The sequence below is a fragment of the Phaethon aethereus genome (assembly GCF_964289735.1).
Source record: "Phaethon aethereus genome assembly, chromosome: 20".
Lineage (NCBI taxonomy): Eukaryota > Metazoa > Chordata > Aves > Phaethontiformes > Phaethontidae > Phaethon > Phaethon aethereus.
This window is the reverse complement of record NC_138596.1, coordinates 11,587,733-11,615,594: the sequence shown is the minus strand read 5'-3', so window position 1 is coordinate 11,615,594 and position 27,862 is coordinate 11,587,733. Positions and strand designations below refer to the sequence as shown.

The 27,862-nt window shown below is 38.9% G+C and overlaps 1 protein-coding gene across 1 annotated transcript; it reads left to right on the top strand.

Moving 5' to 3' along the window:
- Window positions 1–27,344, top strand: PSMB7 (proteasome 20S subunit beta 7; the record flags this gene model as incomplete). The annotated part of the gene is made up of 8 exons (XM_082008969.1): window positions 1–62; window positions 181–274; window positions 646–743; window positions 1,062–1,202; window positions 2,501–2,616; window positions 10,419–10,477; window positions 25,373–25,524; window positions 27,233–27,344. The coding sequence occupies 8 exons, from the start codon at window positions 1–3 to the stop codon at window positions 27,342–27,344; spliced, it is 834 nt and encodes a 277-aa protein (XP_081865095.1).
- Between the last annotated feature and the right edge of the window lie 518 nt (window positions 27,345–27,862).

Below are 27,862 nucleotides of genomic sequence, written 5' to 3'. Positions count from 1 at the left end.
ATGGCGGCGGTCTCCGTGCTCCAGGCGCCCGGTGGCGGCTTCAGCTTCGACAACTGTGCTCGGTGAGGCGTGGGGCGTCGCGGGCGGGACGCTGGGACTGGGCCCGGGTCGGCGGCGGGGTGCGGAGCTGTGACCGGGGGGAGGCCCCCGCCCGGGCCCACTTCTCGCCCTGTGTTGCAGGAACTCGCTCCTGGAGGCCGAGCTCGTCCGGAAGGGGCAGCGCCTGCCCGCCGCCCGCAAGACGGGCACCACCATCGCCGGCGTCGTCTTCAAGGTGAGGCGGGCGCCTGGTGCGTCCCTCCGGCACTTCGCGGCGGGCAGGAGGCCGCGTCGGCCCGCTGGGCCGCTCCTTCGCGCTGAGGCTGAGGGGTGTGGGGCCGCGGCCGCCCCTCGCTCCTGAGCAGGGGCCGGGGAAAGGCCGCTCGGGCCTGGGGTGGCCTCGTCGGGAAGCGGCAGCCTGGCCCTTGGCGGAGGTTCCGCGCTGCTGAGTCACGCCTGGCGGCCCGGCCAGCGCCGAGCCGGCGCCTGCGGGCTGCCTCCGGAGCTGCCCAGCGCCCCCGGGCCTCGCAGCCGATCTTGCCGTCGGCGCTCGGAAGGTCCCCTTTGGAGACCGAGGCTTTTGGGAACAATTCTCTCTTTCTGTAGGATGGCATAGTGCTCGGAGCAGATACGAGAGCAACTGAAGGAATGGTTGTTGCTGACAAGAACTGTTCAAAAATACACTTCATTTCTCCTAATATCTAGTAAGTATTAAAGTTGTTTATTGTGTAATGGTAGTAGCAATGCTATTGGGATTTTTAGCGATATCCTTTGCTAACAGCCAATATTAAGACGTACTTCAAAATGATAACTTAATTTCTTAGCAGAGCTTGGGGATTTTTGGCATTTCGTTTATATTTAAACAGACTGTCTTGTTTTGTACTCTGAAAATACTGACTGCATGAGAACTTAATTTCCTCAATTTTACAATGAGAAAACTTCAGCTTGTTGGATAAAGCATAGAGTTACTTGTTTCCCTTGTCCTCCTCACCTTTTCCTAACTTGCTCATGATATTTTTCAGCTGTTGTGGTGCTGGAACAGCTGCAGATACTGATATGACAACTCAGCTGATTTCTTCCAATCTGGAGCTCCATTCGCTATCTACTGGACGACTTCCAAGAGTTGTCACAGCTAATCGAATGCTAAAGCAAATGCTTTTCAGGTAAATTAATGGGTTTCTTATTTATTACCTGGTGCTTTAACAACATTTTTAAGTCTTGAGCTCCTGTGATGTAGCATGCTTTCTCAGTCTACTTAATGTCTATAACAAGCCTTTAGGAAAGATTTAGTAATTGCTCTTTGCTTCATAGGCTTTTGAGCTGAGATGGAAAAGAAATCAAGTCTATGGTGTTTTAGAGAATCGATACTATAGTTCTACTGTGTTCCTAGTGTTTACATGGCAAAACCAGAAGGACAATAGTTTAATAAATTGTTGGTCAGACCCATGAAAACTGGTTTGTGTCTTTGTGATAAGAGGGCTGGACCAGTATTAATCTTGTAACGTGCAAGCTTGTAAAATTGAGAATTTCATGTGACATTTTGAGGTAGTGATTCTATTACAAGTATTTTATTTTCAAAAGAATAAAATGTTTAACCATTTGAAGCCCACAGCTGTTAATATAGAAGTCTGCCAGTGGTACAGCAAGATAAATGAGTGAAATGGTTGGAATTTGTACTGCAGTTATATTAGGATTTTGATTGCTTGACTGATCACAGATCATTATTGTATGGCAGCTGAACTTTCTAACTAGCGGCATGACATAGAACATGCCCTTAGATTGAGGGCGTACTCTTCAAATCTTTAAGTGTTCCAGTACTGTTTAGTATTGTCTTTTGCAGAAGTAAAAAATGATGTTGAAAGAGAAGGAAAGAATGAAGCAAGTGTATTCAGTTAAAGATACTGTTCAAGCTATTGGAAAGTCTCCAGGAAGGTGAAATAAAGCAATGAAAAGAAAATGCTTTGTGTAATCAAGTGAACAAGATAAATGACAGTTCAGCTCAGTCGCTTAATGCTGTATTGCTGGGCACTTTACCTTTTTTTTTTAAGTGTGTCAAAAACCTATAATTTAAGATGTTAATGCAGGCAAGAACATCTCGTAGGGGAAATGAAGGAATATGTTTTCTTTGAAGTATCTAAATAAAAACTGAATTGCAGATAGAGGAATTTCATTTAAGGCTTGAAAACTAATCCAGATATTCCCCCTGTCAGTACAAATGTATCATCCGGACTGCTTGCTTTTCCAGTGCTTGTTTGTTCTGCATGCCACTGCAATATACCCTGTTTTAGTAAATTTCTTAATTTAAACTATTGCTCGCAGGTAGTAAAATCAATTTTTCTGTTACAGAGATGTACCTGGTGTAATCATGGGAAAAAAAAAAATCTCAAATGCATACATCATGTTAAAAAGAACTACATCTTTATTGTGGACTTTCAGATTCACATATAAACATTGCTCCTAGGTATCAAGGCTACATTGGTGCTGCCCTGGTTTTAGGGGGAGTAGATGTCACGGGACCCCACCTTTACAGCATATATCCCCATGGATCAACTGACAAATTGCCTTATGTTACCATGGGTAAGTGGTACTTACTGTAATACAACTGCCTGGTAAAATGGATGAACACTTCAAACGATTATTTAATGTGTTTTTACTTAAATTCCATTGTTTTCTGGGAGCTGGACAGGCCTCAGACTTCAAAGATAAAGTGGTACCCATATTTGCAAGGCAGGTGCACTGTTCTAGTTCTTTGCTGACACTTTAAAAACATGGGCTATTATAGTGTGTAAATCGAAGCTGCCAAAAAAATGGTATTAGGAAAGTTGCTGTATGTGTTCCTCAGCATACCTTAAAGCAAGAGAATTGGGGGCTTCCTAAAAAATTTCTGTAAAAAAAAAATCCTTAGAAACTTGATTTGCAGGTAGTCGTAACTCATGGTTCATATGAAGTCTCACTTGGGGAGTTACATTCTGCTTGAAGGTTTTGTGTAGTTTCATTAGGAAAAAAAATGTGCCTTGCTTCTCCTTTGGGACTGTTGTATTTCTGTATTTCTTGCTAAGCAGCAGCTGTATTTTACTCAAGAAGTTGCTTCATTGTAGTGAAGCAACACCTGGTTTACTTACCACATAGAATAATTAACTACTGTGTGGACCTTCTCAACAAAGAAGTTAAATTCTGTCTATTGCTGGGGTCAACTTGACATTAGTAGCCCATCATCAGGTTATTAAGTGTTAGTACCCCAACTCTTCTATGTAACGCTTTCTGTCACGGCAGTAATTTGAGCTATAGCTATATGCAATTCTGTGTACATCTCATTCAGTTTGGACTTGAGGAGTATGATAATATTGAAAACTGAAACCACAGATTTTTGCATGCTTTTTTGGAATTTGGGTACTATCCTGTCAGGACCAATTACAAAAGCAATGTTCAGGATATAAATAACGTACAGTATAAGATACTGTACAGATGTGTACAGTAAAATACAGTCTTGGTGAAAAAACAGCAAATAATATATTTAACTATAAATAAGAATATGGGATAATGTGGAAATAAGTACTTTGTGATAGCAGAATGCAAATCACATGTAGCTTTTCTGGAGTTTCTTGTCTTTCTCGCTTAAAAATCAGAAACATTGCTCCATTACTTCCCAGTTCTACAGAAGGAGATGAAGCATATCTACAGGAGAGAAGTAAGCTTTTGAACTCCTCAGTGCTGCTTTGCAGTAGCAATAATTTCAAATTGTGAAATGGCTCTTGAGCATGTACCCTTTTACCCGTGATCTTGCTAAAGCACTCAATTAGAAGCCTTCTATGAGTATATTCAGGAAGACACTGTATTACAGAATACAAAATCTTCATTCATCTCTAATCTTGATTTGTGAATTTAACTTGTCATTCCTTCTATATCTTCTAACTATTTTTGTCCATGTCCTCTAGATAAAATTGTTTCTTTAGATGTCTTGTTCTGTTTCTTAATTATTGAGGGATGGCTGGAGAGTCCCTGTGGTAAGAATGCTGACGTAATAAGCTATAATAAGCTTTGCAACTTGCAGGACAGCCTTAGTGATCACCATCATCCTCGTATGTTTTTGAGAAGGGAAATAACACATGCACATGTTGAAGGGAAGGACACATACATCTTGAAATATTACAGAACTTGCCCAGTCTTTGGCAAAGGGAATATTTTCAATAGTAGTGTCGGCTTGTTTGATTAGTTCTGATTTTTTTGTGTGTGTGATTTATAGGCAATACTCTGGGAATAAGGGATAAAAAATGGTAAAAGATCACTGAGACATTGGTAAGATTTAAACTAGTGCCTTCTGAGCTAATACTATTCTTGCACAGTTTCATCTGTGGCTTTTAAGGTTAATGCCCTACTGAGACTATCATATATCTGGAAAAAGGAAAATTCTAAACATAACCAGGGTTGCAATTATTTTTGCTCTCTGATCACTCAAGAAGACGCTATCATTTCAAACTTGTGTTTCATTTTGAAAACTTGGATGATTTTAAATGAAGGCTTGGTTTTGGTAGAGCTATGAAAGTGTAATGTAGAGTCCGAATGAATATATCAGAAAAGAAAACTTATCTGAAAACGAAGTGTGTCAGACTAGTAAATCAGATTCAACCTATGTCTGATGCAGCTTTTACTCTGTGATGGGAAAATACAACTTTAGTTAATCTTTTTCTGTTCATGGTTGGCATCTCTAGATAAAACACTTACTTATTCTATTCTTGGAAATGTTAAAGGTTTTTCTTTTTCTTGCGCTACTGAAACGGTGCAGCGTTTAAATTGAATCATCTGGTTAACTGTATAAAGGAAAACCATGATTAACTTCCAGAAATTCTGCAGAGGTGCTATCGGACCAATAGATGGTGCCATTATCTTAGGAACTGGCAAGTTACTTGGCAAATGAAATCCAACTAACAGACATGTGATGTTATTGTTTAGCCTTTGATAGAAAAAAAAGTTAATGTCTGATTCTTACAATACCTTATACCCAGTAATGTAGTTAACTGTAAAACTGTAACTGACTCTATACTGATAGCTGCTAGTAGTTGACTGCCTGAATAAAGGCACGCAATTTCTGTTATGTACATGGTCACTTTCATGTCTATGTTCTAAAAGCTGTAAAATGTGGCATTTCTGAAAATCCTGGCCACTCTTTCCCTCCACAAAAATATCATAGTAGCAGAATAAGTTCAAACAAGTAGGAAGTAGAATATGAACGGATTAAGTTCATTGTAGTTTAAACTTTGATTTGCTGTCAGCTGCATCGGGTCTGTGGCTGGTGATTACATGTTACTTTTGTCTATGGCAAACAAAGCCCCTCTCAGCATAAATGTCCTATACCTTTCTACATCTGGTACACTGATACTTTCTCCAGTGACTAGGATATATTTTAGTAAAAGGAGATTTGCTTATGCATATGAATGAAAGCTAGAACTGACATATGAGAAAAGGTATCAAAGGTCAAATCAGCGACAGTAGTTGGAATTGTATTTCCATCTTTTTTTAGACTATTCTAGTGTTTGTTATTTTTTTCCAGATGTTCTAAGGGCAGCTTATTAAGTCAGGATAGGCATTTTTGGCCAGTTAATTTCTGGAAATTCAGTGTTAAATAGGAAAGGTGTTGAGGTGTTGGATTGTTTTTGTTTTACTGTGCTGGAGCGTGTTTGTGGATGGACAGAGTGGTGTCCTCCCTTGCAAGGGAGATTTAAAAGCTACTCAGTGCTTACTCAGGAGTGAAAACATCAAATTAAATGTTTATGCTGACAAAGGACAAAACTGGATTTCAGCAAACGATGCAAGATTGTCTCATTGCTTGGCTTGTCTAGGAAAGCTTCTGGCCAAGACTTATAATGAAATGCATGCATAAAATTAAAGCCCTTGAAGTCTGTAGTTCAGCTTTCGGAAACAGTAAGTATGTTCCAGTTGTCTCTAGTGGCTAAAGCTAGTCCCTTGGTACCAGTCTTGCTTCATATTCATAAATCAGCCCTTCATGTGTTGGCAGTGTCATGCTGCAGAGCAAGCAGTACCACTGCTGAGACTCAGCCCCTCAGCCAGGAACCAGGTTGAAAAATGATCCCAATCGATGGGGCTATGGCGATCACCGAATTTTTACCTAGAATGAACAGCAAATTGAATAACAATGAGTGCGTGTGAATAAATGCCCTGTCAGGGAGCCCTGACACTGATGGATTAGGAAATGCTAAGTGGTACTCTATCAAGGCTCTGTACATCCTCCAGTGTGGCAGGCTGAGGTAGCACACAGGTCTGTGGGTGATGAAAATGGACTGTGCTTAGCAATAAGAAGTTGTTTTCAGTGAATGTTCTGCTAAAAAGATCCAGTTCATCTGCTATGGAAAAGCTACTGCAGCTGCAAAACGCAGTGGAAATGGTCAGCTGGATTTTTTGCTATGTATCAGTAATTATCTTTCATTTTAAATCAATACTGAAGTGGTACAACTCCTCAAGTAAAGACCAAATGGGATTTTCTGGACTCAAGTGTAATAAACTCACTTTAAAAATTTTTTATTAACTCAGTTGTGAAAACTTCAGAAATGACCAATGTTTCTTGAAGAAGAAAAAAATCTGTTATGGTCTCATAACTACCCTGGTTCATGCTAATTATCAAGCTGAAAAGCTTTTTCCTCAGAATACAGCTTTGCATTTCAGTTTCTTTAGTTCTTAATTTGTTTGGCAATCAGTATTTTTATATATTTAAATGCTAGATTAGTATTTCCTGAATATTTGTTTCTGAAGTATAGCTTACTGAAAATGTATGCAAAATAAATTCTTTGGAATTGAATACAGCATTTTTTCTTGATGATTGTGTTTCCAAGGTTGTTGAAGTCTAACCATTCATAGCAGTTAGTGGTTTTTAAAAAAATCTAGCTGAAAGATTTTTTTTTTCTGAATGTTGTATAATACCAATACATGACGACTTTACCAATTATACTTTTAATTATCCTTATTGCTCATACACAGAACAGTTGTAAACTTGCAACATTTAAAAAAAAAAAACCTACCCAAAAAGTTCATATTTCTGCATTGGTTGTGCATTGTTAAGATTTCACACTCAAGTTATCTAAGATAAATATCTGGTTTGGTATTACTTTGAGTCTAAGCTCAGTTAAAGAAGCATTCTATCACTGCTTTCCTGAGCAGATTTGAACTGCTGCGTCATAGCAATGTTGAATCCTAACTGGTAGTAACTTAAATCAGTTATTGTGTATATCAGGTGGGAACATCTATCCCTAATTAATGGAGGGTGTTTTGCAATGCTTGGATTTTACCTTTCTCCAGACATTATGTTTGGGAATTGTTAAGCTTGTTTCTACATAAAGGCAAAGCATGCTTGTTAAAAATGAATTACTGGTGGGCACTGAATACATGGACAAGAGAACAGCTGTTTCCCCACATACAAACAAGTTCCTCATAGACCCTAAATATCTAAGTTTTCTGTGCTTTTATAGGTACTACAGTAAGAAAACCATACTTCCAGTGTTTACTTAAGTTCACAGATTTTATTGCCAGCTCTCCAGTTACAATGCATAGCTTTCACAAGTCAGTTGAACTAGTTGGAACATTGTGGGGTTGTTTGGATTGTATGTGGAATTTCACAAGTAGAGGGAAGTTGGTGTAATTGAATAGTGAAGTTTGCAGCTGTGCTCACAAGCAACTGTCCGCTGCTGGTGTTCCGCATTTCTGCATGGACAGTCAAGTGATGGAGTTTCAGTCCACTAGCAGTGCAAATAAGGGGATTGAGGGGTTTTCCTTAGTTAATGTGCTACAGGTGTATATATGCACATCATTAGTGTTTCTCAAACAGCCCATATTGCTGTTGGCAAACAGCAGCTGGTATGTTTTGATGCAGAAACTCAAGTGTACGTCTATTTGTGTTTCTAAAAACACAGTGTTTACATCTGGTGTTAGTAAGAGTAAAGAATTTCATTGTGCTGTTTAAGATTACAAAAATCTGTTCTGTCAGAGAATGCTTAGCTGTGCTTTGAGACTTTTGCTAAGGTACTTTTTTAAATGCAAGCTTATAAAACTCATATTTAGGATTTATAAGCAGTAGAGGGAAAAAATCTCACGAGTTTATCAAGCTTTTCCAGCTTTACTTCCTCTTCTGTTAGAACCTCCTTGGGATCTTGGTTTTTAGATGTGTCTACATGTAGGTTTAATTAAATTAAGACTTTCAAAACCTCTGAAAACTCACATTATAGGACTGTCTGCATTTATTTAAAGTTGATATTAAATTTGGCATTTATTTGCGTCTTGGTAATATAGTGAGATAAATAATTGAACAGGATAATTCTTTATGTATAAAGGATTTTATATAAGGTAACATAAGGTGTGCCCTGCCTGCCTTTTTCCTTTTTCTTCTTCATAAGTCTGAGTTCTTGTCCATAGGTTCTTTTGGGCATTTCTTTTAAAAAGGAACTGGAGGAATGAATCCAGTCTGAGCCATCTATGAGATTATCGCAATATTTGCATTACTGATAATTTTTGTCAGTTGAAGTTTTAAGAAATTAAGGCCACTTTTCGTTACCTCAAACAGTAGTTACCTCAGTAGCTTTAACGTAGTAATTTCTTCATATATTACTTTTTATACTTTCATTCTTGCATATTTTTTAGTCTTTATACTCTAATTTTTTCAAAGAACCCTTATCAAATGTAAGATTGTTTTCCAGTTTCGAGGCTTCCCAGTCTGTTGTGGTAGGCCTTCATTTGAGTGTAGTAAGAATGTGGTCTTAGTTTGAGACCGTATCTTAGATCCCCACCCCCCTAGAAATGTTACTATGTCATTCCACAAGAAGAATTATTTTATGGTTCAAGTCCTGTATTTGTTTTGGAACACACCTTATTTTGACCTTGTTTGAAGGATCAGTAAAATTCCTTTTATATGTGATTTGTTCTGTGATATCAGCTGTTTGTATCAGCAGTTTATTTCTGCTGTTAGTTGCTTAAAAATATTTTTTTATTCCCAGTTTCAGCATTTAAAAAATGGAGTCGTGTATTGCTCCAAGGTGTAAATGAATAGTCATTGCCGGTAATACAAGTACACACTTAGTGTCCTACTGCTTTTAGATGTGATGTATTTGGTACTGTAAAGGTAATGATCCTCAACCACAGCAATGTTCTGTAACAGGAGTATCTGTCATATTCATTGGGATTACCATGTTCATTGATTTGTGTCTGTAAATCTGCTGTTTCTACCCTTTAAATTTGATCTATAATTGGACCTCCTTAAATGGTTCAGATAAGGTAGTCTGTATTTTCTCAACAGTGTCACTGTCAGCTTCTCCTTTTTCATTATACATTCAGCAGACTTGATAAAATCAGCAGGACACCTCATTTGAAACTGTTTAATCGCTGCCTTTTTCTTTCACTAAACCATTGAGGTGGTCAAGCGATATACACAAATCATTTTAAATAGAAAATATGGCTTTTTCTGTGACCCAGCTAAACAGATAGCAGTATGCAAAACAAGTTAAAAAGTAATAAATGCCAGAAAATCTTCTAATTGGAGTAAAAAATTGCAGGTAACTTTATTCACTCCCCCAAAATAGCACGCTCTGAAATACGGTTAGGACAACAGACAGACAAGATATCTTCCTGAAGATTCACTCTTTCTGAACAAAGCAAGTTTACAGTTTCAAGTAGTATAATACTGCTTTTTTGTATTAATTTACAGAAAGCATGTTTATAACACCTGCAGTTACAGTGCTTTGGGTAGAGGTGGCTTCTGTTCCATTACTACACTTGCACTGCATCCTTTGAAAGAAGTAACGTTAAACTCCTGTTTTCATATCTGTCATTTTGTCTATTCAGCTGTTACTGTTCAATGTAAAAATAATTGCACAAAGTAAATGCATAATAAACTGTTTTAAAGTAGATACGGGAAATAACCTGATGGCAGCAGCCAGCTACCCCATTACCATTGCTAGTTTACTCATCCCCATGCGTAAAGGTGACTGTGCCAGGGCAGCTCGTTAAAGCAATCTATTCATTCTGAGTGTCTTAGTGTTAGGTGACATACCCTCTAACATGGTCAGGCACAAAAGTGGGACAGGAGAAATGGAGGAGTAGGAATTACAAACTGTGGCATTCAGTTAACTCACTTTTTCTAACCTCATTTTCATATCTTGGTGTTCAAAATAGTAAAAAGAAAAAGAGTCAGAATGGGGACTGTGACAAGTCTGTGTACACTAGCTATAAATTTAGGATTGAATTAGGTGCTGGACTGAAAGAGGCTAGGCACTTTAGAGTGTGTAGTAAGCTAAGGAAGACTTCAGTCTGATTTGTGATGCTGATATTTGTTTTTTCTTCTAAAAAAACTGTATCTAAATACACTAATTTTGTTACTGTAGGTTCTGGATCATTAGCAGCTATGGCAGTATTTGAAGATAAATACAAACCGGACATGGAGGTAAGAAATGTTTTTTAAACCTCAGTGTTTCTTCCTTCAATAATTCTCATTACCTTAAGAATTTCAGAGGTTTGAAGCTTTAAAAAAAAGTTAAATTTGTTCTAGTTTCCCTGCGCTTCAAATATACTAATGTCAGCTTACTGCAAAGCTGCAAAAATTGATGGGTAAAATAAATTTAAAGAAATACAGCTTCTTGCAAATTCATATATGGAAAAACTTGTGTGATTTCAATGTAGGTGAAAGCTTTAAAAACACACAACTTGCTGATTATAGTTGACTTCAGGAATTTTTAACAGTCCTTGCACATTGCTGGTTTTCCCATGGTTGTCAGTCCTCCTCTCTCATTCAAGAGAGATTATAAAAGCAACAAAAAATGTTCAAGCAGTATATGAAACCAATTAGATTACCAATTGATTGGTTATGTTCAGAACTAGTAACTAGACTTTTATTTTTAACACCTACTTAAAAGCTGATTATCAGAAGATTTATAAGGTTGTGGGTTGTTTCTGTTTTGCTGATGATCTTGATAAAAATTGAAAAAATATTTGGTTCACTATAAAGAATCGTTCAGGAGAGCTAAAAGCTGGAGTATCATGATTAAGATCAGAATAAATAATTCAGTTATTTTTTTATGAATGTATGCAGCACATTATTTTTGTATTATCTGTAGTATTTCCTTACACTTAGTTACACCATGTTCTAAGTTACACTTGCTAAACTAGACACTGAAAAATCCAGTTATCTGCAGATAGACTATTGATGAAAATAAAACCAAAACAATTAAAGGGCTTTCTGTGCCCATATTGAATAAAATGCCTTGGTAGTGTCAAGCCCTCTTTTAAACCACATTAATCTCTTTAGACTTTCTGTGAATGCTTCTTCTCATTCCAATTGATTAATAATTTCACAGTAAAGAAAAAACTGAGAATTGAACACAAAATTGAAAATTGAACCTATTAAAAATTACTTGTAACACTAACAGTTGCAATCATTTCAGCCTAAAATGCAAATCACAGAATCACAGAATCACAGAATCACTAGGTTGGAAAGGACCTTTAAGATCATCAAGTCCAACCATTAATCCAGAACCACCATGTCCCCTAAACCATGTCCTGAAGCGCCACATCCACACGTTTTTTGAACACTTCCAGGGATGGCGACTCCACCACCTCCCTGGGCAGCCTGTTCTAATGCCTGACCACCCTCTCAGTGAAGAAATTTTTCCTAATATCCAATCTAAACCTCCCCTGGCGCAACTTGAGGCCATTTCCTCTTGTCCTATCACTAGTTACTTGGGAGAAGAGACCAACACCCTCATCGCCACAACCCCCTTTCAGGTAGTTGTAGAGAGCGATAAGGTCTCCCCTCAGCCTCCTCTTCTCCAGACTAAACAACCCCAGTTCCCTCAGCCGCTCCTCATAAGACATGTGCTCCAGACCCCTCACCAGCTTCGTTGCCCTTCTCTGGACACGCTCCAGCACCTCAACATCCTTCTTGTAGTGAGGGGCCCAAAACTGAACACAGTATTCAAGGTGCGGCCTCACCAGTGCCGAGTACAGGGGCACAATCACTTCCCTACTCCTGCTGGCCACACTATTCCTGATACAGGCCAGGACGCTGTTGGCCGCCTTGGCCACCTGGGCACACTGCTGGCTCATATTCAGCCGGCTGTCAACCAGCACCCCCAGGTCCCTTTCCGCCGGGCTGCTCTCCAGCCACTCCTCCCCAAGCCTGTAGCATTGCATGGGGTTGTTGTGGCCAAAGTGCAGGACCCTGCACTTGGCCTTATTAAACCTCATACAGTTGGCAAATATAACAAATCTTACAGCTATTCAGTATCATCGAATAACATGGAAAAGGAAGATGCTGATTTACTTCAGAAAAGGTCTTCAGATGTTCCTCATCTTTGTAATGCAACTGCTGTGGGTCACTTCCTCCCCTTCAAATGCACTGTATTTTCAGGCGGTGGTCCCATAAGTCCACTGAGTTCTTCACAAAAGTTGATCAATTAAATTTAAGTTTTTAAGTGATGTGTTTGTACCCTGGTAAATGTCCCGAAGAAATGTGATGTGTAATACCACTTGATTAAAAAAAAACCCTCGTTTTGAGAAGCTTTCCATTAGTTAAACTGTTTAAGAGTTAGTAGTAAGCAGTTTTCCAATTATTCCTGGAACTGGCTCCTTTTCTGTCAGTATATATGAAATAGTTGTAGGTGTGCAAAATTTTGAGAATGCAGTAAGATCAGGATTCCTGTGTTGCTGCAATGTTTTAGACTATATTTGAAGACTTCTGGCCTCTAGTATTTTTATAAATGCTATCAGAAATATTGGCATATTTTTAATAGGTATTCAAGTTTCTTTAAGTGGAATTACACTAGGTGACTGATGGAAAGAACTACTAGGTAGAGGTCGATTCTCTACTCTTTTTTTTTTTTCCCCCCCCCCCTCTCTCCCCTCATGCTGCTGTAACGATGCCAGTCTCTTTCCAGCCTGTTGTGTGACTGTACATTTGGCATATGTGCTAGTCATACTGAAAACATGGACTACAAATCCTTGGAATCAACAGCTACAGCATAATAGTCCACTTTCAAAGATGCAAATGTCAAAGAGCTATGCTATGAAAGTTAAAATTTGATCTTATTCTCAGCTAGTTTTCAAGCTTGTATTTTAAGTCATTCTTTCTGTAAGAGCAACCAAAAAGGCACCAAAAATTGGTAAATCTCCAACTTTTCCTATTTAGAAAGGTCATCCTAATTAAATTGGCTTCATACACAGCCATAAATGGCAGCAGATACTTGCTGTTCTAACAAGCACATAGAAATACAGCCTACCAATTTGTTGAAATAGATATTTAGAACTTTGAGGCTTGCATGCACCTTAACCCTTCCTTTGTTTTTACTAGATATTCTGTTATCTAATAATTTAGTAACAGTATTAACTAAATAAAAAAAGTTTCAGGTGATAAAGCTCAACTGTACTCTTAAGCACTTCCGTTATGGCTACCAGCTTACAATATTTACCTTCTAAATCAGATCTGTGCGGTTTTTTGGTTTTTTTTTTTCCCAGTAAAGTAACAAGTGGTAATTCTATTAAAATTTAAAACAAATCCAAAGTACACTATGTATATTTTTACATAAAATTTGCTATGGAGTGGCAATGACGATAAACTTAAAATTCCTAGATTTAATAAAATGGGTAGAGGATTAATATATTTCTGTCAAGATCAATACTGCTTTCTTTTGCGCTAATTGTCAGAATATCGTGCTAGGGCTACTGGAGGGTAGTGGTGTGCTTCAAGACCATCACATCACAGAAAAATGATTCAAAGGCAAACTGTCCTGCACCCTCTGGTATTGACTTGCAAATTAGCATCTGGAATGTAATTAAACAAGCTTAATGAAAGTAGCAGCTGAATACTACTGGAAAAGACAATCAGCTTTTTTGCCTCTGATATATATTCTGTACTATTGAAGCTGATCACCAAACGCATCGTGTGAGCACAGTTAAAAAAAAATTAGCATTTATTTGAAGAATAAGAACTGTTTTTCATTCTGTTATGCTTTTGGCATGCACTGGTGTCCCATGAGAACCATGCCACAGCAGATAGTGCACAATATTTATAAATCCATGACAGGCAATAATAGCAACTTGAAAAATTCTTTTGCTAGAATTTCAAGTTGAGAGCTGCCAAAAGCTGAGAGGATCAAATCTGCAGTGGCAGCTGCTGTGCCCTACAGTTAGAATTGTAGACTTTGAAGATGCTCAACTTAAAAAAAAAAAAAAAAAAAAAGACTGCAGGCTTAGCCAATTTTTTGCAGGTTTCTAGAGCCCTGGCTCTCTGCCTTTTGAAGATGAGTTGCTGAAGCTTCTACCACTGCCTGAGGCATGCTAACACCAGCAGGATGTGTTTTTTTTCCATAGACTTAGTGTGTCTTCAGATTTAAGTAGCACATGCTTTATCAATGCCAACTGTGATGGTCCTTTCCCTGGTTGCAATGCTGGGAGATGATCTTTACCCAACATCCTTCAGAGAAACTGCTAAGATAGATGGTGACGTACACAAGTGCCACTTCTGCAGTCTGATTTATGGAGGCATGTTTCATTATGAAGCCAGTGCTGGCCTCTAGAGGAACCATTATAGATTGCTGAAAATGTGAACACTTTCAGCCCTGAAGGCCTGTAGATGCTTCAAAAACGTAATGCCAAGCACCTAACTACCGTGGAACAATATTAATCTGTCATGTGGGCAGCTATAGATCTACTTTAAAAAACGTAAGTGGAAGAACAGCACATCTAATAGAGTATTTTGAGCTTAGATCTTTCATTGCAGCCGATTTTTTTCTTTCAATAGAGTTGCCACATGTTTTTTAAACCTTACAGTCAGATTTTGCAAATACATTCATGCCTTCTGGTGTTAAACAATAGTAGAGAAATACTCTGACTCAGTGGATACAAAAATCATCATGATCTGGGGAAAAAAATATCTGCCAGTATTAAATGCTGGAGTTCTGGGTTTATCTTTTAAGTTGTTGAATTTCTAGGGAGATTGGGGGAGTATTACATATTTATTGTGGTATTTGACTCCTGTTCTTTGAGAAGTAGAAGGTTTTTGTCTGTAGATTAATTACTTGATGTACAGCAAGGCAATGCTGTAGCTTTCTGACAAAAGCTTCATGTTTAAGCAAGGAAGGAGGCTAATTGCAACTTCATTTCTTCTCTGTATTTCATCAAAACAGCCGGGCTTAATAAAAAGAGGATCCAAAAGGAAGAGAATCAGTAGATGCCACAGAAAGCAGAACTGTTGTAGGGAAAAGGAGGTAAATCTTTGTGTAATGAGTTCAGGGGCACGGAATAGGTGGGAAAAATGGAAGGAAGTAGTCCAACAGATATTTAATAACTATTTCTAAAGTAGATCTCCTCAAAAATGTGAGATTATATTTACAGTCATTTATTATACCACTTTTTTTTTAGTGTGGCAGGGAATCAAGTGGTACTGAATGAAAACAAAAAGACTCTGGAAGGGTAGGGACAGATTAAAAATAAGAGGGGGCTGTTCTGACTATATTCTACTTGGTGCATAGGCACTTACCCTCCTGCAGCAGTTATGCTGTCTGAAAAACTAGGTCTTGCTCTCCTACCAGAGATTTGCACTCCTTCACCTGCTGGCCAGCTTTGCTTTTGTGGTCATTCCGCAGTGATTACTTTTGCTAACTACTTTGGTTTTGACAAGCATGGGTTAGGGAACAATCTCATGAGCAATTTGGCTGGCAGAATGGGGTAATCCTGTGAAAGGAGAAATGATGGGCAGACAGCAGTTGGAGGTAGTAACCTTTTTCAGTTAATCGTTGCAGCTGTCAGCGTAGGTGTGTTCACAAAGAAATTATAGGAAGGAAGAGGACTGGAAGCTGCAAAATGTGTAGACTTGGGCTCTTCTGGTCCACAGTTTTGTTTCTGGCTTTGCCACTGATTTTTGAGGTGCTTTTGAGCAGCCCCATATATCCAGGGTGAGGAAGCTGGGGTATAAAGAATGCCTTCCTCTGGATGCTTGCTGTGTGTGGAAGGTCTTTGCTGTATCAAAGTGGAAAGTAGCCTAAATTCAACTTTCACTGTGTACCTCTTTTCTGTAAAAAAAATAGACCAGGCGTAGCTACAAAATATTACAAAAACATGTTGCTTTCTTCTATTTTTAAACAGCTGCCATACAGATCATTCAAATGTTTCTCTGCTCATATTTCCTACTGTCCCTCAATATGGTGGTATTATTTTTGTTTATTAACTACTGACAATAATACTAAGCTATTTTTGGAAATGGTCAAAACTCTAATCTTCAACAATAGTTGTCTCATCAGTCTTATTTAGCCTGCGTCTGTGTGATTCGAGGCTCAAGAGCAATGACAAGCTGCATATGAATTCTGTATTCATTAGTGATGGTGATCAAAATGCCTGTGTCCCTGCCGTAGGGCTCAGGTGTGGAAGTCTGCAGGCTAATCCCACCAGCTGACATTCAGAGGTTTAATGACTCCATAGGAAGGTGACCACTTGCTGGGAGGTTTGTCGGCTGAACTCAGACAGCAGACAATAGAGATCAAGCCAGACTATCAGAGTTAAGCTGGAGAGCCTGCCTGAGATACTTGAACCCCTGTTGGTGTCAAACACAGAGATTAAGTAAATGGGGGAGGGGGGGGAATAATCTGATTCTGTGAACAAAAATAAGTACTTAGTATTTATGTGCTCTGTGTATCTGTTTATTCCATTACCCAGTGACAATAACTGAGACTGCTAGTGGCATATCTTCACTGTCTTTTCTGGCAGAGCTCATGGTGATACACATTTCATGCTTTCCCTACATACCTGTATTACTGTCTCCTTCAGAGCCTTGAATTTCTCTGGGTAAATATCAGGTGTTAGTGCAGACAGACATCCAGAAAATAGAGGCTTATCATGCTGTTTCGTATTTTTAGATTAGATTAAAATTATTCTATGGTAACCTGGTTTCTGCTTGACGCATTGGACAGTTAGTGCTGTTCTCATCTTCTTTCACAGAATTGTGCCTTGGATTGATTTCCTTTGTGGAACTAACGTTAAACAGGAAATATGAGGCTGATTTAAAATGTGCTAGCTAGCTGTGCTCTGGAATGGCTAGGATTACTGGAGCAGTGTTTTGAGGTGTGCTTTTTGAATACATCAAAACACAATTTCAGTGCAGAAATCAGGTGGGAAGCTGCCAGCAGTATCAGTCTGAGTTACCTGTGATGCCCAGTAGCACCTTCTTCTAGTTTTGTGTTTACAGACTATGTGGAGGGTAATAAATATTACCTTAGTTTAAACTGGGCCTTGCTGCATGACAAAGAGCAACAGTTTCTTCACCTTTATGAAAGTAACACTTAAACTTTGGGTGTCATAATGTAGACAAGCCAGTCGGAAACAGGGCTCCATGTTAAGAGATCATTTCACTGCACAGGGTAGGTGTAGGACAAGTAATTATTTTTGATGCATTTCTCAGGAGCAGGTGTTCCAGTTTAAATTGTTTCAGTTTGTGTATCTCCCATAACTGCAGAACACAGGCAAAACATACTGGAAAATATTTCACATGGCACAAAGCGTGAGTGCCGCTCCTGCGGCGAGGGCTGTGGAGGCAGAGTGCAATTTCTGCCTGGGCAGGGAGGAGTGAATGGGAATGGGGCGGAGGGTGGGAGTCAGCCTGGGCTGTCAGGGGAGGCTCCTGCCCAGCCAATGGGCTTTACAGAGCATTTTGGTGTATTAGGAAGGAAAAATTACCAGAAGGCCCAAGACTTCTTTTTCCAAATAAAATGTTGATCTTCATTCCCTTCCATCCTTTTTTTTTCAGAGGTAAAGGCAGTCATATGAACAGAGATTTGCTTTATTTGAAGACAGACATGTTATTGCTGGATATTCATTCTTTTATATGCAGTAATAATAAATAGTAATTTTAATTGTCATCTTTTGCATGGTTTACATTTCTGGCTACTTCCTGGTGGCTAAGGTTCAGTATGTTACTGTATGGCAATGCAGCTGTACAGAAAATTGAGGATATTGTGCCGTCAGAGTAGAACTTGCAGCCTGGCAGAATTTAGAGCTCTGTTGAGCAAGTTCATTTTATTTTGAGAATCAGTTCCCTAAAGAAACATGAACTTCGGCCAGACATAGGAAGTGATACTAGATGAATTTTCATATTTGTTCTTAGTTTGAAGTATGGAAATAGTGTTAAAAGAAATCCCGTAGGTGTGAGAGGAGCTTGTAATTTAATTCTGTACCATTGGAAATATGCATTGTACTAATCTTCATGTAAGGAATGACATATGGGAACTAATGTTATTGAATAGTAGTTCCGAAGCATGTAAGTTCCTTGCCTTGGCAGGTAATTTGGCATAAATTGTTAATGTAAATCCAGGTTAGTGGGGAAGACATTATTTTACTAAAAAAGATAAACTGCTGATTAATTCAGTATAGAACTCAATTACAAATTGAAAGTGTCTCTGCGGGACGCCAGTACCCTAAAGACAGCAGATGTTGAATTGATACTCCAGCATATTTCACGCTGGTATGAAATATTAACATGGTTTATTATACTTGTGGTGTACGGTATCAGAAAGGGGGAGGTGGTCATGAGTCTGGGCTTGCAGACGTCTACCATCAGAACGTGAAAAAACTAATCACTGAGTATAATAATTAGGGACGAAGGCACATTTATTTGAAAAGTTGAAAATGTTTATTTTTCTAACTAACATATTATTCATAACAAAACTGACATGAAGTGCAGCACAGAATTACCTGATCTGTGGTCTATTAATGAATGAATGTAGGTGCATTTGTGTAAGAATTCAAACTGCTGAGTTCTAGCAAGACTGCTAGGTCAGTGCTGTGCTCTGCTTGCTTTTTTGCATAATTTCCTGCCTGTGCAGTATTTGTGCTGAAGATTGCTACTTCCTAACAAAACTAATTATTCTGTATTTTTCTTGTGAAATGTAGGCGGCACATTAACCCTGATGTGTTCATAATCCAGGGATTTAAGTAAGTTGGGGTTTTGTCATCTAATGTATTGCGTTGGTGATGGTGGCACAGACAGGCTCTGTAGACGTTGCATTTGAGAAGGAGCCAAGTGATGAACAGGCTAAGTAGTACAGTAGCACAAGAAAATACAGGAACGCATGTAACAAACTGGTCTGCACTGCTTTTTGTTTTCTTTCTTTCTTTCAAATAGAAGTCCAGCTTTGAAAACTTCAGAGAAGTTACAGAAATTTATTTAAAGTTACCTTTCCAAACAGAAGGTGTGTTCCACAGTTTTTGAACAGGATGTATTCTGGAGAGAAAATTCTAATCATATTTAATAGTTTTCGAGTCCGTGACACTGTTTGTCCAAATATTGAGTCATTCACTTGTCTTCCTGCAAGTGAATGAAAGTAATGTTTCAGAATTTGGAGCATTTCAGTTTCTCGTTAAATAAGGCTGTGGAAACAGAACTGGAAAATAACATGATACATGTTACTTTGATTTAAAATAACTTAGCTGTTTAATACACAAAATAATAGAGTTATTTCACACACACTCCATTTTGTTCTAAAAACTACTACATTTCTGTTTGTCTTGGTCTTTAACAGCTGTTCAGTAAAACTAAATAAACCTGTATAGATACCTGAAGGCATATTTTTCTTTAGATTTAAGTTTTTTCTTCAGAGCATACATGAATCCAATAGTGTATGGTTGAAATTCAGCAGAATGGAGGCAATGCCATCTTTATACCTCTTACAGGGCATAGTTTTAGATACCTTAATTTTTTCATCACATGCTGGGAACATTGTAGTAATTTCTACTCATTCTTCTTAATACACAAACTGGTGGTTGTTCCTAGGACCCATGTCTCCCAGATGCTGCTATTCTTACAGATCCTGATTTTCATAACCCCCTTTGCCTTTGATGCGATCATTGCTTTCATTTTTTTATACTTGCTGTTTCTACATTGTAAATGTTTCTTTGTGCTGTGGTCATCTGGCATGTCAGTTTAATCCCGTTTTCTGTGATGTGGAATTCTGATCCTACATATTAATCCTGTACATCCATTTTAATAGCCTGTTTTGCATTGTTTGGATTGTTAGATCTCAGCATTCTGCTTCTAACTTCTTTTGTGACTTTTTAGAGCACTAACAAAAGATGGTGGGGGAAGAGCTAGAAAGACTGGGTACTTTTAAATTTCATTCACCTGATCAAAGATGAAAGAAAAGCAAAACATTTTGATTGTAGCATAGGTCTATTAAAAAAAAAGATTACGAGACAAGCTGTCATTCATCTGCTGATGAAGTACTACTTGAAATGCATACTTTTTTTTGCTGAAGACTTGTTAAACCTGAGTGGTTTAAATCACATGTGCCAGCCCCTTTCCAGCTTCAAAAGGTAGCCAAAACAAATTCATTCTCACTAATGGAGTCTTTCAACCTCCCCTTACAAGAAAAACACGACATACTTTGCTTCTCAGTTTTGTTATCTCTTTGGACGTAGCCAGCAGATTTTAGCATTGCTTCCAGTTACATATTGATCTCTACCACAGCTTCTCCCAACAGGCAGACTTCCACGTCCTCTCACATGTTGCAGTCTGCTGATTTACTCTTCCAAAGTCTAATTATGTTTCTGTAGGTGCTTATGTCCTTCAAGAGGTATCACTTTCCTAGCCCCAAATTCCCAACAATCCTTTATAGATTTTTTTTTTAATCATTGTTCTTCCTGAAGCTTCTGATTTTTTTTTTCCTCCTCTTCCCATGTGAGTCTTGTGGATTCTCACTTTAAATAGGATTGACTTTTTACACTATAATTTGAACAATTTTCATTCTGTTTTAAGACAGTTGTGATAAATGTTTGAAATTTATTTTTGCAAATATTGTTACACACTATCTCATTCATCCTATACTAATATGCACTGTGTACTATATTTCAAATTCTTATTTGAAAGTCTCCAGAATAAGTCTAAGACTTGTTATTGGAGAACTGTACTACGTATTGCATATTTAACAGGATACCGGTGACCTGCAGAAGGTATTAATTTCACTTTGGTAAGAATTAAAAAAAAACCCCTTTTTCTACAGTTTTTAAATCTGGAAAAGACATCTCCTGTTCAACTTGCTTGTGAGGTTACAAAATGTTGAGGAAAAAATACTTCGAAAGCTGTTCCAGCTTCTCCCTTTACTGCTGGAGGCATAATGATAAACTTGTTTAAAAGCTGTTAGTAAAGATAGTATTAATATGATGTAGAAATACGCCCATCTTGGGTGGGAAAGTCTCTTTTCTTTTTTACTTCAGTAGCATTTGAAATCTGGAAATTGCCTAAGTGAGAAGAGAAACTTGATTCAAGTCATATACAAGAATAATGTGTAAAAGTTCCTTATTGGTGCTGTTTGGGACTTGTACCATAGCAGCTGTAGAGAGGTAATCTATCAGTTCTTGAGTGTCTACAAAATGCAACTCTCTAGATAACAGGTTTAAAGTAAAGATTTAATACAGTCTCTATCTACTATGATGTTGCAGTGACAGTTTAAAACTCATTCTCTAAATCTCAGCAGACTTTATAGCTAGCAGTGGGCCCATATAAAGCTTAATGGCATTACAACACATAAATCATCTTTTAAAGATGCTACCAGTAGCTCCAATATTAAATGCAGACAATTGTCTGTGTTATAAATAATTTATCAAATACCATTTCAGATTAGCCTTCCATGCTGAGTTATTTATTTTAGCCTTTACTGTACTATTCCTAAGACACGTTTTGAAAGATCCATTACTGGTCACTTTAATGAACTCGGGGGTCTGTTTCCCCCCGCCCCAGCACTTCGGTACATCTGTGGTGACCGTTACACGGCTGAGCTGGCCCTCTTTGCGCCTCTTGCAAGCGCTGCCCATTTGTCATGTAGTGGTAAATGGAGTCGCACATTGGAGCCCTGGGACACATTGTGTGAGGTAGCGATGGAGACAAACAGATAGCTCTATAAAGTGCTGCTTGTCACCGCTGGCTTGCATTGCAGTACATCACTCTTGCTGTAATCTCATTTAAGAAGCAGTGTGGACCCAAGAGAATGGTATTCCCAGTTAGCTTGGTCTTTGCAACCATGAAGTAGGAAGTGCTCCTTTTATATATTCTGAACTTTCAGGGTTTTTTAAGATTAATTATTATAGTGGCTCATTCATGCCCCTGTACTTAAAGACTCTTGTCAGCACTTTCCATGATAACCCCCTATTTTCTGACTGTAAACCAGCAGTCCTTGCTAGAACTTCGTGTGCAGGATCTCTGTTAAGGAATGTTGTGGGTTTTTTTCCTTGTGGCTGTTCTGGTCATCTTTCTAAATGATGAAAAGAGCAGGAGGGGCAAACAGCACCGAGGCAGGGTTTTCTAAAATTAAAATTATTCCAGGTTCATGAACTAGCCTGCACTGTATCAGATGAAAGAGCCGAGATTACATTTTAGACTTTCTTGGTGTAGTGGATGCCTTAGTGCAGTTACAACTGAGCTCTACTGACTACGGGGTATTTTTAGAACTATTTGATAGAGTACCCTTTAAAAAGTACATTTTTTTAAAAAGTAAATTTACATTGTCAAAAAAAAAAAGACAAAATTAAAAGGGTGAGTGGAACAAATGTCCACCAATCTGCTTTAGTTTTCCTAAGATGTAATAGCTTAAAATTATTCTGGTTTTGCTACCATTTAATTTTTAAAACATATCTATGGATACTTCTTTGTTTTATTTTAGTATAGTTACTTTTAATGTAGTACTATAATACCCTTAGCATGCCACAAATCAGTGAAAGTAGTCTTCTGTCGGTTGAATGAGGAAATACTTGCTTTTATTAACAAAAAGACTGAAGACAGGTACAGGAATTATTTTTACAGCATGGCTGGTTTGTTCTAGTCAGCTTGGTAGAAAGTGTAGTTCAATTTAAAAAAAAATTTGTAAGACTAATAAAATTAGGAGTGAAATAAGAATTTATGCTATTTCTATAGTTTACTGAAAAAAATGCCCCCTTCCTGGTCAATACCTTAATGAAGCTGTTAGAATAGGAATGCTGTTATTAACAAGCTCTTTTATAGAGGGCCATCGGAGAATGCGAAGTATGCACTGGGAGCAGACGCAATTGTCGCTGAGCTAATTTTGGGCTCCTCTTCAGCTGTACTTGTACACTGGGGCTTGTGCAGCTGCTGTCTGAATCGGAGACGTTCTTGGAGCGGGCTGTGGATCTTAGCATCATCATCTTCACGTGGCAGGATACTGGCAGAGACACTAAGGCCTTTAAAATGAAGCAAATTTTAAAAAGCTGCATGTACCAAATCGGAATTGAGTAGTTGCTCTTCCATTCATGATGAAGTTTTTCCGAAGGCGTGAAACACAAGCAAAACAATGATGAGTGATCATGGTAAACTTAGCCTTCAGTTATGATCATGTTGGGCTTGCTGGGCAGCAACTGCCATGAGGAGAAAACAGTCCACATTTCTGTCTTCAGAGATGTGTTTCAGCCTTATTCTTTCTTCACTGAACAGGCCTGCTCTAGTCATGGTTTTCAAGTTTGTTCCTTATACACCTTTGAGAAAAATTAAGGGGTCTTACACTCTCTGTTATGTACTTGAGCTACTGAAAAGATTAAAGATTGTGTGTGTGTGTATATGGACACAATCAGTTTTCCTTGCATTCTGACACTTTTGCCACCTGCCACTTGCTCTCTACAGGCTTTGGTGGAGCTGAGGGTGCAGGACATGTCCTTGCTGGTTTTGTCTCTCTTAGCAAGCAATACAGTGCCTTGGGAAGAGGTGCCGGACAGAGGATGTGACCCCTGTGTGGAATCATAGGGCTCTGCCAGGCGGTAGCGTATCTTTTGTCATTAAGGACAGGCAGATGTTGGTACTGAGAACAGATGCCTGTACCTGGATTTTACAAGATTTAAAATGATACGTCAAGAAAGTTGCTTTGCAACATTTCTTCATACTCACCATCTTCAGTCACAGTGCGAAAGTGTGGGTTTCCTGGCTGTATCAGGTTATTTCTAATAGCATCGGCTCTGATCTGTGACTTTTCAATGAGCTGCCACTGAACCAAAGACGGGCCCTGCCTGGGAGCTGCAGAGGGAGCCAGCGCAGCTGCAGTAGCTTCTAGTAGCGCTGCCGGGTACCCGCACCCCTGCTTCCGAGGCCTCCACAGCAGCACCATCCAGGCATATTTCGCTGGGGCGTGGGGAACGAAGGTGATTACAGATCTGCTGTAGTATTTTACTGGACAGTTTGATGAACTGGAAGTGTTTCCTTGTAAAAGACGACACTCATCTGAATGTTACTTGTGTGTGTGTAACGCAGACACTATTGCACTCTGTTCCAGGCTAAATCTGAGTGGATTGCTCGCAGTCAGGTGCAGCATGTGTATTTCAGCAGTGGCATGTTTGCCCTTTTAAAAGAAAGTAGATATACAAAAGCTGTAAGAAAGCAAATGTTATGACTTTTGCAGGATTAGTGCATGCTTTCAGAAGAAATAAAAACGGTGAGCTTTATTTCCTGTTCTAGTCTTCTATTCTAGTTTTGTTGCAAATACAGTTCTACTAGTTGTATAGTGATTTAGAAATACACAAATACAGTATGCAGTAAATGGACTATATTAAATATATATTTTGCTTTAGTTACCTGTGGAATTTCTGAAGTGTACAGCAGAAAAGAAACTAGCAAATTTCCTGTATTTTTCTTCCCTTTTCACTTAAATGGTAAGAACTTAACTACAAATTGCAGTATTTTGACAGAGGTACCTAGTTTAACCAGTATTTTCAGCAGGTTTCTTTTAAATTCTCTGCACTTGGTGTTCAGGACTGGAATTAAAAATACTAGCCAGCTACAGTTCAGTACAGAGTCAGGCTGTTGTACAGCACAGTTACTATTAAGATGAGCTGAATAAGTGATGTTACAAAATCATAGAAATAATTTTGGTACTACAGAGGATGATTAAATAGTCTCTACCTGGGGAAGTCTTGTAACTAAACTAGTAAGAATCTCTAATTTGTATGCAGCTGTTACACAGAGGGCACTACAGGGAACTTGTAATGTACGTGTGCACAAAAGCCTGGAAGATAAAAAAATCATAAAATTTATTTCCTCCATTGATTATGAAAGAAATCTGAATTTTGCTTCCTTGACTGTCTGGTCAGCCCTGGGGGGTGGCTGATGAGCGGGATAAAAGGCTGCCCCTCCCCAGCGGTAGTCCCACTGTTCAGCTCTGTTAATGCTCTGCAGTTCTTGGGTGATTAAAAAGGTGCTGGTGTCTCATTTATTGTTCTGAGAGCTCACAGCCTCCGCTATCACATGGACAAACATTTCTGTGAAATGCCAGCACTTGGGCAGTGACAGCTTTTTTAACTTTTCCAGGAAGAGGAAGCCAAACAGCTTGTGCGAGATGCAATTGCAGCTGGCATATACAATGATCTGGGCTCCGGCAGTAACATAGATATCTGTGTTATAAGCAAGAACAAGCTTGATTTTCTCCGTCCGTATGATGTGGCCAACAGAAAGGGGGACAGGTTAGTACTTCTGAAGTGGTGCCTTATCCAGGCTCTTTCCAGCAATTCATATTTTCTGTAACGCTAATTTTTGTCAGAGTAATCTCTTGATTTGTAGATGAATTACAGCTAAATAAGAAAACAAAATTTGTGGCTGTATCTGCAGTTGAACAGAGCTGTCACTGGCACGTACAGCCATGTGAAGGAGACAACATGTTGCTTACCTGCTGCCACTTCACAGGCCAAGAGGCAGCCTTGAGGTTCAGGCAGTTTGACAAAGTAATGAAGTTTCACATGTGCGAGGGAGCAGATATTTGGGTTTCTTTCCCTGTCAGGTAGCAACACAGCTTTGTTCTGCTACGTTCTCGCTGACATTCGTGAAAGAAAGCCCAGTGCTATCCCTGCCCTCTGTGTGCGGAATTGAAAAGCAGTATGGGGCGGTGCAGCATACTCCAGCCTGTGAGAATCAGGCTGTGGTTTACTCTATTTCCAGAAGCCCTTTCTAGCCAGTGGCTGGAAAACATGCCTTATGCAGGATTTTTAAGACAACACAGGTATTGTTTTGACCACTAGTTTCCTCAAAATTGTCCAAAGTATACTGTGACAGTTAATAGCTAAAATACAGCAATTGCAAGTTGGTAGTTTTTTGTAGTTGGACTAATTTGAGTCCCATTTCATGTAAACTACAAAATGCATGTAAACATCCAGGCTTTTGTAATCAGTTCTCTCTCAATCATTGCCACTATGTAGAAACTTGTGCTTTCTTTTTCCCTAGCTCTGGCATTTGGCAAGCCCTGTCAAAAAGACAGATTTCTGTACAGCCCCCCCATTTTACAGTTCTCTCTGTTCATTTCCTTAAAGCACAGAGAACGCCTGCTGCATAGCGCATGAGGCTGTACTCTACATCCTTCACAAAGGTGACATTATTCTGTCCCTTGTTTCCTTAAATTTTGTCATAAACATTCAAGTAGGGAACTCTTGGGGAACAAGGTTACATTTAAGTATGTAGCATGTGGTCTTGTCATACTGCTAATGTTCAGGATACAAAGGTGATGAAATTCTGAAGTGAGCAAAGCTTGAGTGGGAGAGGAGCTGGCAAATTTTACTTCTTAAACACTCAGCTACATTGCTTGGTGAACTATGTTGCCTAATGGGTGAAATCACAGCCCCCCCAGGCAGCTAAAGGATTTTGCAATATATACTTTTATATGTAACAAGTTGTGCAACTTTTCAGGCCACTGCCAAGAGCAGAGTTTAAAGAAACTGCTTTTCCCCTTCTTTTTAATGCAAACACTATGGCCAAAGCCCCAAAGAATTGCACTGCTGCTGTTACAGGGCTTTTGGATTTCTTACCATATAGCTAATCCAAAGCTAATACATTCATAAAATTGTTTTAGAGTTGCAAAAAAATAGTTTGTTCTTTGAGTGAGGGTACACAGCAAGTGTCCTACACTATAATGAGATCCCACTTACTATTTCTGTAAAGCAGCCCTGCCAGTTACTTAGTAATTTTTTTTTTAAAGACTGTGTTTCCTAAAAATGCTAGTTTATCTGAAACTTTTTCAGTTACTGCAGCCAATTTAGATTTTACAGTAAGCACAGTTCCTTTACTTACTTTGGACTTTTATAAGAAACTTTGAGAGAAAGCTGATTAGTTCTAAAATCTTAAATGAGAGTTCTCCTATGAAGGACCATCTTCCTGCCTAATTTTCACCTATTTCTTTACCAGGTACGGTAGATACAAGTGTGAAAAAGGAACTACTGCTGTTCTCACAGAAAATGTAGCACTCCTGGAGATTGAGGTGGTAGATGAGACTGTGCAAACCATGGACACGTCCTGAACCATCTGTGTCATAGGAGACCAGCACTAGTTGCGCTTAGAAGCCTTCCAGCCTCAAGGGAAGCGTGCAGCTGATGCAGAATAAAGAGGGTTCTGACCATTCTCCTAATCTGTTTTTATGTGGTGCTAATTTCCTTTGATGCTTTTCCCTTCTTACACTGTTGAAAAGGTGAGGCTCCTGCAGGACAGACCTGCAGCATCTTGCCCACACACACTCCTTTTAGTGTTCCAGGCTGTGAAAGGGAGTTGGACTTCACCCTAAAAGATCTGTATTATCATGTGAAAGAGCACCAGGCTCTTGGAGCGGATACTGAGCAGTGTACTGTCATTTGGGGCAGAAAAACCACTAAGTACAACAGCCAGGTTTGTTTTTTTTTACTTCACTCTAGGAACAAAAGAGCAAAACTAGCAGAAACTCCACCTGCAGAATTATTTTCTCATGTAGTCAAAAGGGAAGATGTATCACCTGCAGTCAGTTTCAAAAGATTAACTGGTACCAGTCCTTAATCCTGCAACAGC